Source organism: Spea bombifrons, chromosome 1 (assembly GCF_027358695.1).
Source record: "Spea bombifrons isolate aSpeBom1 chromosome 1, aSpeBom1.2.pri, whole genome shotgun sequence".
Classification (NCBI taxonomy): Eukaryota; Metazoa; Chordata; class Amphibia; order Anura; family Pelobatidae; genus Spea; species Spea bombifrons.
The window spans coordinates 72,452,157-72,467,640 of NC_071087.1; the positions used below are offsets into that span (position 1 = coordinate 72,452,157).

Below are 15,484 nucleotides of genomic sequence, written 5' to 3' on the forward strand. Positions count from 1 at the left end.
CGCTGGGGCTTCTATGATGGAGCGACGGCGTGACATGGCCTTCAGGTGCTCGGTCATAGAAGCCACGGCAGAAGTGCCAGGTAGCAGCAGAGGTTCTCTACGCGCATCCCGCCGACGTCCGCCGGCTGCCTCCACTAGACACCAGGGAGTCTGAAGCACAGGGGACAAGTCTGGGGATCCATTGGTAAGTCTGGGTGGGCAGAGTGGCATATGTGGGCAGAGTGGAATAAAGGGAGGTATAAGGCATATCAGGGAGGCAGAGTGGCATAAGGGATATCTGGGGAGACAGAGTGGCATATCAGTGAAGCAGAGTGGCAAATAGAGGGTATAATGCATATCTGGGGGGTAGATGTGCATAACTGGAGGGCAGGCTGGCAAAAAAAAGAAATAAAAACAAGAAATGTGTTTTTCCCAATCGTAGTTTTTATTAAAGATGAAAAACTAGTTTACATGTGAATTAATATTTACTAGTAAAGCTTTTTTCCTATAGGGTAGTCTTATATTCAGGCGTCTTATAATAGACCAAATACGGTACATTGTTTTATACTGTGGTGTGATTTGGTTACTATGTAATCGCACGATTCTTGTACACCGTGAATGCTATGAAACACAATGAAACACAATAAATGCCAGGAAAGGTAAAAGGATCTTAACATATATAGCCTGGAAGAAAGACGTGACAGGGGTGATACAATAGAAACACTTAAATACTTATAAATCAATAAAGGGAGTCAACATGATAAAGGAAGAAAGTTTATTTCAAATAAGAAATACTACCACAACAAGAAGACATAGTCTTAAGCTAGAGAGGCAAAGGTTTAAAAGTAACATCAGGAAATACTACTTTATTGAAAGGTAGTGGATCCATGGAATAGCCTTCCAGCAGAAGTGGTAAATGTTAATACAGTGAAGGCATTTAAGCAAGCATGGGATAGGCATTAGGCTAAGCTAGATATAAAATAAGGCCAGGGTCTAAGGAAAGTGTTCAGAGGTTGGGAAGACCTGATTGGCTGAGTGGAAAAACATATGTTAACAAACATATGGTAACCATAGTTTGGTCTTTTTTTAGGAAAACCCCGGAGACTAAATAACACATTTGTTTATTTACATTAAATATTATGTCTAAATGTATAGAAAATGCAAACCCTGCATTTATGTGTTTAACAGATATTCTATCTCTGTCTTCTTGTTACAGATCATGGGTTATAGGGGCCATTGCTCTTCTCTGCCTACTGGGACTAACTTGGGCTTTTGGCCTCATGTACATTAATGAAAGCACAGTCATTATGGCCTACCTCTTTACTATTTTCAATTCTCTGCAGGGAATGTTTATATTCATTTTCCATTGTGTCCTTCAAAAGAAGGTAAAGTTACAATATTTTACTCCTTATTGTTATTGCATTATATTAATATATTTTACTTGTGTTTAGAAATTTTATGTACTGAGTCTAGTGTGGTTTTTAATACTAAATTCATCATGCACACATCACATCATGCATCATAGTGCACTTTTAAAAAAAGATGTGGCACCTTTTTAGTTTTCCAAGGTGTTAGAAAATATGTTGAATAATATCAGGTAAGTCAGGACAAAAATATGTTGACATAATGCCATAATGTCTATGTATTGAATGATTTGTTCCCATACTGTATGTGTATGTTAATGAAAGAAGTTGGAAATGTAAGATGTTACACATAGGGTATGGTTGGGAGAATAAGGAAAATGAAAAAGATGGGAAAAAAATACAGAAAGAAAGAAAAAAAAATTGCCATATCCAGTCTGTTCATTTCCAGTGTAGTGAGTGATCATGGATATTAAAAAGGGCACCTTGGAAATTTGCATTCCCTCTTTCAACCCTGCTCTGAGTGGAGTTGTAATGTTGTAAACTAAAAAGCCGTCTGGTCACCCCTAGGTTTTTATTTTTATTTTGACACATATAATATAGAATCTATAACAGGGAGAAATTGTGACATTTGATAGATAATTAAAATGGCCATAGGAGAAGTATAAATACACAAACCCAAATACCGTATTGGCCCGAATATAGGCCGCACTTTTTTCCCCCACTTTAAGTCTTTAAAGTGGGGGTGCGGCCTATATTCGGGGTCTAGCGCCCGACACCCGGGACAAGCAGTCCCAGGCGCCGGGCAGGCAGCAGGGTTAGGATACAGATCCCCTGCAGCGGTGCAGGGGACCTGCATCCTACTGTCTGATACGCTCAGACAGCCTCCCGTGCCAGCACTTCTCACAGGGGGGGTGCCGGCACGGGAGGTTGTCTAAGCGTCCGCACGATCCCCCCCCCGACTTACCAGAGAAGACTGCCGGGTGTCTTGCGGGACAGGCGGAAGACATCTACGCAATACGCGTATACAACTTCCGGTGCTGGCACTTCCGCTGAGTGCCGGCACCGGGAGATGTATACGCGATTTGCATAGATGTCCCCCTCCGGCCCCGCAAGACACCCGGGAGTCTGCTCTGGTAAGACGAGAGGGGGGGGCAGAGTGGCAGCGTATCTCGGGGGGGACAGAGTGGCAGCGTATCTCGGGGGGGGACAGAGTGGCAGCGTATCTCGGGGGAGGGAGGACAGAGTGGCAGCATATCTCGGGGGGGACAGAGTGGCAGCATATCTCGGGGGGGGAGGGGAGGACAGAGTGGCAGCGTATTTCGGGGGGGGGAGAGGACAGAGTGGCAGCGTATCTGGGGGGAGGGAGGACAGAGTGGCAGCATATCTTGGGGGGGAGGACAGAGTGGCAGCAAATCTCGGGGGGGGACACAGTGGCAGCATGTTTTTTGGTGCTTTTTTTAAAGAAAAAACTTTTTCTTTAAAAAAGCACCAAACTTTTAGGGTGCGGCCTATATACGGGGGCGGCCTATATCCGAGCCAATATGGTAAGTGTACCCTGATCCCACTAAGCGACTGGTAGGCAAGGGAAAATGAAAATAAATCAATAATTCATTGGATACATTAGCTGAAAACCACTAGTCCTACAGAAAGGCCTTCTACTCCAGGCTGAGGGAGCCAGCCAGGGCAGGAGACAACGCTAGCTAATAGCTGAGTGATAGATCTCCTATCTTCTAACTATCTGCACTAAATATGATTGCAATTCTCAAGCTAACTAAACCTAAAGAGCACTGGATGCACTTTTTTTCCAGTATGGCTTAGTCAGTGGTAAGCCTACAATTTGACTGCAGATAAGAACCATTTGTCCAATCTAGTCTGTCTGTTTTTTCTGATGTAAGACTCAAACCTTCATCAGTTCATCTTAGATTTAGGATAGCCATATGTCTGTCCCATGCATGTTAAAATGTACATATGGGATTAGTCTCTACCACTTCTGTCGCAAGGCTGTTCAATTTATTTATCACCCTCTCTGTGAAGCAAAGCTTCTTTACTTTACAGCTAAGCCTCTGAGTATGACCTCTTTTTTCAACATTACTTTACATTATTTGTCCTCCCGTAGCTTCTTAAATGCCTTTAAGTATTGAAATATTTCTATCACGCCACTTCTCTCTTCTCTGCTCCAAGCTTCAGCAAACAAACAAGCATGTACAGTAGGTATCAGAATTCAAGCAGACTCAAGCAAGGTGGAGAACCCTCAGACAGGGCACACAGCTGGATAGCCTACAAACTGGGCTCAGCTAAAAAGCAGGGAATGCTGGTAGATGGCAACAACCGGCAGGTGGCAGCCAGCATGCTGTAGTGGATGCTGACAGCGGCCAGATTAAACCAATGAGCGGTACAGAAGATGATCCCAAGAAAAATTGCCATACAAGCCAAAGATTGGAAAACGGAATATCATGATCAGTGGTTTACCAAATGATCGGATGCAGCATATCACAAGCTGTCAGGGTTCCATCCTGCTAGCCTGGGCTATGTGATATTTATAACATCTCCCTCACATATCACCTATGCTAAAAAACGCTCCACCTCACACCACTTACAAATACATGCTAACACACAAATATAAAAAATCGAGTACCGTATTTGCTTGATTATAAGACGACCCCCCAAAATCTGAATATTAATTTAGAAAAAAAAGAAAAAGCCTGAATATAAGACGACCCTATAAGAAAAAAGTTTTACCAGTAAATGTTAATTCATGTAAACAATTTTTTTTAATAAAAGCTATGATCGAAGAAAAATATTTTGTTTTTAATTGCTTTTATTTTCCAACCTGCCCCCCAGTTATGCACATCTGCCCCTAGGCTTCTCACTCTGCCCCATAAATGCCTTAAACCCCCTGTATGCCACTGTGCCCCATGATATGCCTTTTAACCCTCTATATGCCACTGTGCCCCATGATATGCCTTTTTGACCCCCTATGTGCCACTCTGCCTCCAGAAATGCCTTATATCCCTATATGCCACTCTGGCATTTTGGGGGTTAAAAGGCATATTATGGGGCAGAGTGGCATATAGGGAGGTTTAAGGTATTCAGGAGGCAGAGTGGCATATAGAGGGTTAAAAAGGCATTTCAGGAGGCAGAGTGGCATTAAGGAGGTTAAAAGGCATTTGATAGAGCACTCTGCATACAGAAATGCCTTATGCAGTAGCGTACCTAGCGGGGGGCGGGGGGGGCGGTCCGCACCGGGTGCCGCTCATCAGGGGGTGCCAACTTGCCGGCACCCGGCACCCCTCCAGAGACGGACAGCAATGTCCGCCGCTGGAGGAGCAGGCTTGCAAGGGAGCGGTATCGGAGGTCTTTAACAGACCACCGGCTCCCTTGAGTGATTTTAAGCCGGTTCAAGGATTTTCCTTGAACCCGGCTTAAAATCACTCAAGGGAGCCGGAGGTCTGTTAAAGACCTCCGATACCGCTCCCTTGCGATCCGCGCGGCAACAGCTGTTGTGCGCCGGGGTTTGTTGTTAGATCCCGGCGCACAACACTGAAGCCACGCCCACCGCTGTCCGTGCCCTCTGACCCGGAAGAAGATAGAGAAGACAGAAGAACTGAAGAAGAGGAGCGAAGAGAAGGAAAAGGAGCTGTAAGGAGAAAAGAGGAAAGGTAGGAAAGCATACAGTGAGAGTGGATTGGTGTATGTGTGTGGATTGGTATATATGTGTGGATTGGTATGTGTGTGGATTGGTATGTGTGTGGATTGGTGTATGTGTGTGGATTGGTGTATGTGTGTGGATTGGTGTATGTGTGTGGATTGGTGTATGTGTGTGGATTGGTATGTGTGTGGATTGGTGTATGTGTGTGGATTGGTGTATGTGTGTGGATTGGTGTATGTGTGTGGATTGGTGTATGTGTGTGGATTGGTGTATGTGTGTGGATTGGTGTATGTGTGTGGATTGGTATGTGTGTGGATTGGTGTATGTGTGTGGATTGGTGTATGTGTGTGGATTGGTGTATGTGTGTGGATTGGTGTATGTGTGTGTGGATTGGTGTATGTGTGTGGATTGGTGTATGTGTGTGGATTGGTGTATGTGTGTGGATTGGTATGTGTGTGGATTGGTATGTGTGTGGATTAGTATGTGTGTGGATTGGTATGTGTGTGGATTGGTGTATGTGTGTGTGGATTGGTATGTGTGTGTGGATTGGTATGTGTGTGGATTGGTGTATGTGTGTGTGGATTGGTATGTGTGTGTGGATTGGTATGTGTGTGTGGATTTTGGTATGTGTGGATTGGTATGTGTGGATTGGTGTATGTGTGTGGATTGGTGTATGTGTGTGGATTGGTATGTGTGTGGATTGGTATGTGTGTGGATTGGTATGTGTGTGGATTGGTGTATGTGTGTGGATTGGTGTATGTGTGTGGATTGGTATGTGTGTGGATTAGTATGTGTGTGGATTGGTGTATGTGTGTGGATTGGTGTGTGTGTGTGGATTGGTATGTGTGTGTGGATTGGTATGTGTGTGTGGATTGGTATGTGTGGATTGGTATGTGTGGATTGGTATGTGTGTGGATTGGTATGTGTGTGGATTGGTATGTGTGTGGATTGGTATGTGTGTGGATTGGTATGTGTGTGGATTGGTATGTGTGGATTGGTGTATGTGTGTGGATTGGTATGTGTTTGTGGATTGGTATGTGTTTGTGGATTGGTATGTGTGGATTGGTAAGTGTGGATTGGTAAGGGTGTGAGAGTGATGGGTGTTATGCTGTACCATTTCCAATGTATTTTTCATTATATAATTATGCTCTAAAGTACATCATAACTCCCATCACTCTATACTGTTCTATACAGTGGCAGAGCTGGGAGACAGAGGCCTTGCACCCCCACCGCAGGACTCCTGAAAGGTAAGTGAACTTCAAAGAGGGAGAGGGTAGATAGTTAGGAGGGGTAGATAGGGAGAAGGGAGTGAGAAGGGGTAGATAGGGCAGAAGGGAGTGAGAAGGGGTAGATAGGGCAGAAGGGAGCGAGAAGGGGTAGATAGGGCAATCATACTCCTATCATGCCAAGTCTGCGAGTGCCTCCTGGAATCTGGGTATACCTGGGCATGATAGGAATGTGATTGCTGTTAACAATTATATGTATATATATATATATATATATATATATATATATATATATATATAGTTATTTAATTGTTTTGTCCTATTTTGGTGTGTTACTTACTTTAAATAAAAGTGTTAGATTTTTTTATGGTGTGTGTGGGGGGGTCATATTCAGTTTCGGCCAGGTAGTTTTAAAGTGTGGGGGGGGGTGCCACATACAGGATCCGCCCCGGGTGCCAAATACTCTAGGTACGCCCCTGGCCTTATGCCCCCCCATTTAACCCCCCTCCAAAAAAAAACTAACCGGTGCTTCTGACTCCCGTTGTGTTGTCCGGGCAGCGTGTAGACGTCTATGCGATTCGCAACTTCCGCTGTCAGAGAGAATTCCCCGGTGCGGGGAACTCTGACTGTAACGTTTCTGAAGATAAATACAGGTAAGGAATCCAGTGTGCAGGAAAGGTAGCAGCAGGAACGGTTCGGACAGAGTCCAAAGAATAGTCGAGCAAGCCGGGTCCGGAATGGATAAGGTAACGTAGTCAGGAGCAAGCAAATGGTTCAGCAACAAGAGGGTTCTCAGACAAGCCGGGTCAGGAGTGGCGATAACAGCATAAACAGGAACAAGCCGAGTCAGCAACGAAAGGGTAATCAGACAGGCCAGGTCAGGAGTGGAGATATCAGGATAGTCAGGAACAAACCGAATTAGTAACAAACGTAATGCACAGCAGGATACAGCTCAGCTGGGAACAACAACCGAGCACTGACTGAGAGTCAGTGCTCAGGTTTTAAACTTGCCGCTTCTCCAAGCCCCGCCCCCAGCCGATGACTTGGAGCCGCGCGTATAGCGTGGTCTCCACTGAGGTGTAGAGAAAAGGAGGGGGCGGCGTCCTCCATACCCAGGAGAGGAAGCCTGGGTAGCCGTAACTCACGGGTGCCCGCCGAACGCGGGCACCGAAGATTGGGCACCGGGGAGGGTAAGTAGCGAGTACCCGCTATCCGGATGGCAGCGGCGTGGTTCGGGACGGGAACGTCCCGGATCGTGACAGTCTCCCCCCCCAAGGAGAGACCTCCGGGCTCTCATGGGACCTGGCTTGTGAGGATGAAGGGAATGAAAGTCCTGTACCAACTCATCCGCGTGTACCTCCCTGGCATCCTCCCACGAATTTTTGTTCACCTCGTATCCATTCCATTTTATGAGGTACTGGAGACGACCCCTGTATATTCTGGAGTCCATTATCTGCTCCACCTCATATTCATCAGATTCGTCAATGACGATAGGAGCAGGAGGATCTGGGTGTCTACCCGGGAAAGGATTCTCAATCCATGGTTTCAAAAGGGATACGTGAAATACAGGGTGAATCCGCATAGAAGGAGGTAGCGCTAGTTCAACTGCCACGGGAGAGATTATTCGTAGGATTGTGTAGGGACCCACGAATCTGGGTCCTAGTTTCCTGGAAGGACAACTTAACTTGAGGTGGTTAGTTGATAACCATACCTTGTCCCCAGGATTGTATGCAGGTATGACACTACGGTGTCTATCGGACTGATATTTATAACGTTGCTGAGACTTAACAAGGGTGGTACGTAAATCTCGATAGATGTTGGTCATCTTCGAGATCTGAGTTGTTACGAAAGGAACTGAGCTGGAGATGGGGGAGCCAGGAAGCATGGAAGGATGGAAGCCGTAATTAGAAAAGAAGGGGGACATCTGCATATAGAGAAATGGATATGGTTATTATAGGCAAATTCTGCCAGTGGTAAGAGTTGATGCAAATCATCTTGTAGATGGGATGTGAAGCAACGGAGATATTGTTCTAAAGTTTGATTCGTTCGTTCTGTCTGTCCGTTGCTCTGAGGATGAAATGAAGTAGATAAACAACACTGTATGTGTAATTCGTCGCAAAAGGCCTTCCAGAATCGTGACGTGAACTGTGTTCCTCGATCTGAAACAATATTCTCAGGTAATCCATGAAGACGAAATATTTCTTTAATAAAAAAGGTAGCTGTCTCTTCAGATGTGGGTAAATGTCTTGCAGGAATAAAATGAGCCATCTTCGTAAATCTGTCTACGACCACCATGGTGTGTTGGTTAGATTTAGATAAGTCGGTGATAAAATCCATGGAAATGTCAGACCATGGCCTCACCGACACTGGTAGAGGACACAAAAAACCTGCAGGTTTGTTATGAGAACCCTTGGAACGCGCACATTGTTAGGGACCAGGAACCAGACGGACACAAAACGTAAAATGCAATCACCTTTATTGTAATGACAATAGTGAACAAAGCCAAATCGTCATCCAAAAGCATATACCAAAAGACAAGCCGGGGTCAGGAACCAAGACAGGTACTCAGACAAGCCGGGGTCAGGAACCAAGACAGGTACTCAGACAAGCCGGGGTCAGGAATACAGAGATCAGCGAAGTCAGGAACAGGCCAGGAATCAGGAGCCGGGAGGGACGTCAGAGAAAGCCAGGTCATACACAGGAATTCAGGAACACAGCGATAGCACTTGCAGCCGGAAACAACACAAGGGCAAGGAGGAAGTGAAGTTTAGCTGCTTAAATAGCCAAAAGGGGCTGGCTGTGGGCTGGACAATGGGCTGAGTCACAGGAGTGACAGGAGTGTAGCCATGGCAACCCAGCCAGGCTGTATAGCCTCCAGCAATGCAGCAGAAAAGCAGCTAGACCATAACAGTACCTCCTCCTCAACGACCCCCTCCCCGCGGAGCAGGGCCGGGTTTGAGGGGAAAACGCGAGTGAAAGGCACGAAGGAGAGCGGGAGCATGGACATCTGAGGCTGGAACCCAAGATCTCTCCTCGGGACCGTACCCCTTCCAATGGACCAAATACTGGAGCTTCCCACGGAACCAACGAGAGTCGACTATGGAGCGGAGCTCGAACTCCTCATGGTTGTCTACAGTCACCGAACGGGGGCAAGGAGTCACTGTAGTAAAACGATTACAGACCAGAGGTTTCAACAGTGAGACATGGAACACATTGTGGATGTGCATGTTAGAAGGAAGATCCAGGGCATAGGCCACAGGGTTTACCCGTCGAAGGATACGGAAAGGCCCCACATACCAGGGAGCCAGTTTCTGGGAGGGCACCCGGAGGTGGAGATTTCTGGAGGATAACCATACCCTCTCCCCGACCTGATAGGAAGGCGCGGGTAGGCGTTTTTGATTAACCTGGAGCTCCTGACACTGTTGTGAGCGTTGAAGTGCCTCCTGAACCTGCACCCATGTGGAACGGATCTGCTGGAGATGATCCTCCAGTCAAAAGTCCACTAGGGGGCGCTCCCTAGTGGACTTTTGGCTGAAACATTTCAACACCTGGAGAGTGTTGCCTGAGGGCTGCAGCTGTGTTTCCATACACAAAAGGAAAGTCATTACGACTATTTATTTCTCTTATTTACCTCCTCACTCTTTATACTGGTTTTCCCACCTTTTGCACATACTACTGATGATCCTCCAGTGCCGGAATCCCCTGGGAAGTGAAATTATCAGGAATCATGGAGGGCTGATACCCATAATTCACCATGAAAGGGGAGAACCGGGTAGAGGCCGAGACAGCACTATTATGAGCAAATTCCGCCCAGGGTAGCAGATCCGACCAGTTATTTTGGTGGTCCGAAATGTAGCACCGCAGGAATTGCTCCAAGCCCTGATTGGCCCTTTCCGCAGCCTCATTAAATTATGGGTGGTAGGCAGAGGAGAAGGAGAGTTGGATACCCAGTTGCGCACAGAAGGCCTTCCAAAATCTCGAGACGAACTGGCTACCCCGGTCAGAAAGTATGACTTTGGGAACCCCATGTAGCCGATAGATCTCCTTGATAAAAAATGTAGCCAACTCCTTAGCGGAAGGGAGCTTTTTGAATCTCAGTTCGCCGCTCTTCTTTTTCACAAAAAAGAATCCGGCCCCAGCAGGGGAAGAGGATTTATCGATGAACCCCCAGGACAGCGCATCCGCAACATACTCCTCCATGGCCTTATTCTCTGCGACAGATAATGGGTAGACTCGACCTCGAGGGGGTATGGCACCAGGTTGCAGCTCAATGGCGCAATCGTACGGGCGGTGAGGTGGGAGCTTACCAGCCCGGCCCTTATCGAATACATCATGAAACTCTTGATACTCCTCAGGCAACAAAGAGACCGGAGAAGTGGTTAGCACCTTCACCACTCTCCCTAGGCATGTTTTGGAACAATTAGGCGACGATGCCAAGACTTCGGCCCTTACCCAATCAAACACGGGATTATGTTTGCGCAACCATGGATATCCTAAAACCACAGGATAATGAGGAGAGTGTATCACCTGGAGTTGAATAATTTCATGATGGAGAGCCCCAACAGCCATAGACAAAGGAGCAGTTTCATGGGTGACCTGGGGGGGCTGTAACGGTCTGCCATCCATCGCCTCAATGGCAAGTGGAGCAATCCGAAGCTGCAACGGAACAGAGTGCTTCTGAGCAAAGGTGCTGTCAATAAAAAGGCCCACTGCCCCCGAGTCAATGAGTGCCTCTGAAATGACGGAAATCTTGCCCCAAGTGAGACCCACCGAGACTAGAGGTTTATCCTTCTGGATATCTGGGGACGCCGAGACGCCACCTAAGGACTATCCCCTCTGGATCCTTAGGTGCAGGCGTTTTCCCGGACGTGTAGGGCAAGTTTGCAGCAGGTGCCCTGCTTTACCACAGTAAAGACAGAGACCCTCCCTCCTCCTAAAAGCCCTCTCCTCAACCGAGAGACGGGTAAATCCAAGATGCATGTGGTACCGGAAGAATTAATATGGGTGCCGAGGTAAATCTCTCCTTCAGGAACTCAAATGCTCTTTGTGCAGATTCTTTTTGGTGGATGTGAGTGATGTGATAGGTTGAATGACTTTAGAGAAGTTTCTGATGAACTTCCTGTAGAACTTAGCGAAACCCACAAATCTTTGAACGCCTCTCCTGTCTGTAGGAGGGGGCCATTGAAGGAGCATGTTTATCTTTTTTGGATCCATCTCGACTCTAGTAGGGGACAGAATAAAACCTAGAAATTCCACTGATTGAGTCTCGAAAATGCATTTCTCCGGTTTGGCGTATAATTTGTTCTCTCTGTGTCACGTTTCACCATGCGCTAGCTGGACTTGTTCAAACTTTGTTGTTCATTTTCATTTGCCGACCACTAGTGGCCGCCCTTGCCACTCAGACCACTCTGGCTGATTATCATGTCCAGGTGCACCTTGCTACCTGATCATGACAGCCTTCATAAACCTGCCCAGCCCTGCAGTCTGGGCCTTGACATTGTAATGTTTGAGGATTACCTGTTTGGTTCCTGCCTTGTTCCAGTACCTGCCTTGTTCCAGTACCTGCCTTGTTCCAGTACCTGCCTTGTTCCAGTACCTGCCTTGTTCCAGTACCTGCCTTGTTCCAGTACCTGCCGTGTTCCAGTACCTGCCGTGTTCCAGTACCTGCCGTGTTCCAGTACCTGCCGTGTTCCAGTACCTGCCGTGTTCCAGTACCTGCCGTGTTCCAGTACCTGCCGTGTTCCTGAGTTGCGGCCTGCGCCCCACTAAGTGGACTCCCAAGAAGAGTACCCTGCAAGTGGGCTTATCTGCCGTGTGCCCAGCAAGTGGGCTTATCTGCCGTGTGCCCCGCAAGTGGGCTTATCTGCCGTGTGCCCCGCAAGTGGGCTTATCTGCCGTGTGCCCCGCAAGTGGGCTTATCTGCCGTGTGCCCCGCAAGTGGGCTTATCTGCCGTGTGCCCCGCAAGTGGGCTTATCTGCCGTGTGCCCCGCAAGTGGGCTTATCTGCCGTGTGCCCCGCAAGTGGGCTTATCTGCCGTGTGCCCCGCAAGTGGGCTTATCTGCCGTGTGCCCCGCAAGTGGGCTTATCTGCCGTGTGCCCCGCAAGTGGGCTTATCTGCCGTGTGCCCCGCAAGAGGGCTTATCTGCCGTGTGCCCCGCAAGAGGGCTTATCTGCCGTGTGCCCCGCAAGAGGGCTTATCTGCCGTGTGCCCCGCAAGAGGGCTTATCTGCCGTGTGCCCCGCAAGAGGGCTTATCTGCCGTGTGCCCCGCAAGAGGGCTTCCTGCCAAGTAACTTCCATTGCATATATATTGTTGTACCATCGCATTCAATACAACTCTTAATCCTGATCTGTTGTCTGTGGTTTATTCCTGCACCTGTCTGTAACAACCCCCAGGCCATCATGCATCGTGGGGTACAGACAGAGCCCCTCGTATCCCCTGCACCTGGGCTCCTTATCAACCTGTGTTCTCAGCTCGTGACAGAATGTCAAGGCCAATACAAGGAGTCCGCGGGGATACCTGCAGTACTGGAATTGTTGGCAGAATGTGTACTCCACCTATGCAAGTCAGTAAGGACTGTGGTAGAAGCTGAGTGCGTGGACACAAAAACCAAGACCCAGACACCAAGAAAGAAGGCTGCTAAGAGCTTTAAGCGAGAGCCGCTCACCAAAAAAGAAATACAAAGGAGACAAGAGGACGACTTATGCTTTTATTGCGGAGGGACTGGCCACAGGATTACATATTGTCCGCACAGACCAGTCAAGCCATCTGCAACCCACCTGGAGAAACCCCATGCCCCGGAACCTGCACATGACGCCAGCAACATCACAAAGCAGGAGCATACCCTGTCACATCCACAGACAGGTGATGCAGGGGTTAACCAGTCCTCGGCACCTGTGACTCCTACACCCTCCATCACAATGTCAGAAGACCTCCAGACCTTGTCTGACACCCCCGAGTGGTCCTATATGGACAGTGCGTCATCTGATGCAGAGGTCATGGACACATCCATGGAGATCAACCCCCCGGCTGTTTGTGCAGTCAGAAGCACCACTCCTACCACTCACAGGAGTAGAAGTAGGACAAGACTAGCACATACCGGGACTATCACATCTGTGTATCCAGCCGCTGAAGTCTATCCAGCCCAACTCGGCACAACAGAACCACTGCCATCAGACCTCGTAGTGACTTCCAACGGAAATGTGATATGCCTTGAAGGACTGGAAGCGTATGAGAAAGCACTACGTGCTAGAGAGGAGGAGAAGAAGAAGAAGAAGAAAAAGAAGAAGTCTCACCGCAGACAGTGAGACCACCGTTCCATGGTTCCGTAAGCATCCGGAGGCTGCTCCTTGCGGTGGGGGTATGTCACGTTTCACCATGCGCTAGCTGGACTTGTTCAAACTTTGTTGTTCATTTTCATTTGCTGACCACTAGTGGCCGCCCTTGCCACTCAGACCACTCTGGCTGATTATCATGTCCAGGTGCACCTTGCTACCTGATCATGACAGCCTTCATAAACCTGCCCAGCCCTGCAGTCTGGGCCTTGACATTGTAATGTTTGAGGACTACCTGTTTGGTTCCTGCCTTGTTCCAGTACCTGCCTTGTTCCAGTACCTGCCTTGTTCCAGTACCTGCCGTGTTCCAGTACCTGCCGTGTTCCAGTACCTGCCGTGTTCCAGTACCTGCCGTGTTCCAGTACCTGCCGTGTTCCAGTACCTGCCGTGTTCCTGAGTTGCGGCCTGCGCCCCACTAAGTGGACTCCCAAGAAGAGTACCCCGCAAGTGGGCTTATCTGCCGTGTGCCCCGCAAGTGGGCTTATCTGCCGTGTGCCCCGCAAGTGGGCTTATCTGCCGTGTGCCCCGCAAGAGGGCTTATCTGCCGTGTGCCCCGCAAGAGGGCTTATCTGCCGTGTGCCCCGCAAGAAGGCTTATCTGCCGTGTGCCCCGCAAGAGGGCTTATCTGCCGTGTGCCCCGCAAGAGGGCTTATCTGCCGTGTGCCCCGCAAGAGGGCTTATCTGCCGTGTGCCCCGCAAGAGGGCTTATCTGCCGTGTGCCCCGCAAGAGGGCTTATCTGCCGTGTGCCCCGCAAGAGGGCTTATCTGCCGTGTGCCCCGCAAGAGGGCTTATCTGCCGTGTGCCCCGCAAGAGGGCTTATCTGCCGTGTGCCCCGCAAGAGGGCTTCCTGCCAAGTAACTTCCATTGCATATATATTGTTGTACCATCGCATTCAATACAACTCTTAATCCTGATCTGTTGTCTGTGGTTTATTCCTGCGCCTGTCTGTAACAACCCCCAGGCCATCATGCATCGTGGGGTACAGACAGAGCCCCTCGTATCCCCTGCACCTGGGCTCCTTATCAACCTGTGTTCTCAGCTCGTGACACTCTGAGACGCATAAACACCTTGGACACATGTTCACGATGGGCTGGTAAGGATTCCGAGTAAATTAAAATATAGTCCAGGTAGATAACGACAAATTGATCCAACATGTCTCTGAATACATCGTTCATAAAATGTTGGAAAGTAGCTGGAGCATTACATAAGCCAAAAGGCATCACCAAATACTCAAAGTGCCCATATCGTGATCGAAACGCAGTCTTCCACTCGTGTACCTCCTTAATCCTGACCAGGTTGTAAACTCCTCGTAAATCAATCTTGGTAAAAACAGAGGCCGAGCGAACGCGTTCCATAAGTTCTGAAATTAGAGGTAAAGGATAACGGTTCTTGATGGTTATATTGTTGATCTCCCGGTAGTCTACACAGGGGCGAAGACCACCATCTTTTTTAGCAACAAAGAAAAAACCAGCCCCGGCAGGTGATGTAGATGGTCTGATGAATCCTTTAGCCGGATTCTCGTCAATGTAGTTTTTGAGTGTAACTAGTTCCGGTTCAGACATTGGATAAATACTACCAAAAGGAATAGGAGCACCGGAGAACAATTCTATCGGACAATCATACTCCCTATGGAGAGGTAGTTCATTAGCTCCTTTTTTCTCAAACACATCGGAAAATCGTGAGTAGTGAGGTGGTATCTTTGGCATAGGAAGAGAACTAAAGTCATGAGCCACATTAAGAGACCGAGAGGGTTGACTGTGTTTTGAGAATTTATTAGAGGTAAACCGTACCACACTTGTCTCCCAGTTAATAACAGGATTATGAGTCCTTAACCAGGGTAGACCCAATATGACTGGAAAGACAGGAGAAGGTACCACATCGAATACAATCTCCTCCATATGATTAGGACTAATATGCATACATAGAGGTA

At 48.1% G+C, this 15,484-nt stretch overlaps 1 protein-coding gene across 1 annotated transcript in view; it reads left to right on the plus strand.

Annotated features, from left to right (window-relative positions):
* The window catches only part of ADGRL3 (adhesion G protein-coupled receptor L3), a 792,897-nt gene that overhangs the window by 577,022 nt on the left and 200,391 nt on the right, over positions 1-15,484 (plus strand). The window contains exon 20 of the mRNA XM_053463509.1: positions 1,196-1,364. Within this exon, the coding sequence (XP_053319484.1) occupies positions 1,196-1,364 (169 nt within the window). The remainder of the gene's footprint in view (positions 1-1,195; positions 1,365-15,484) is intronic.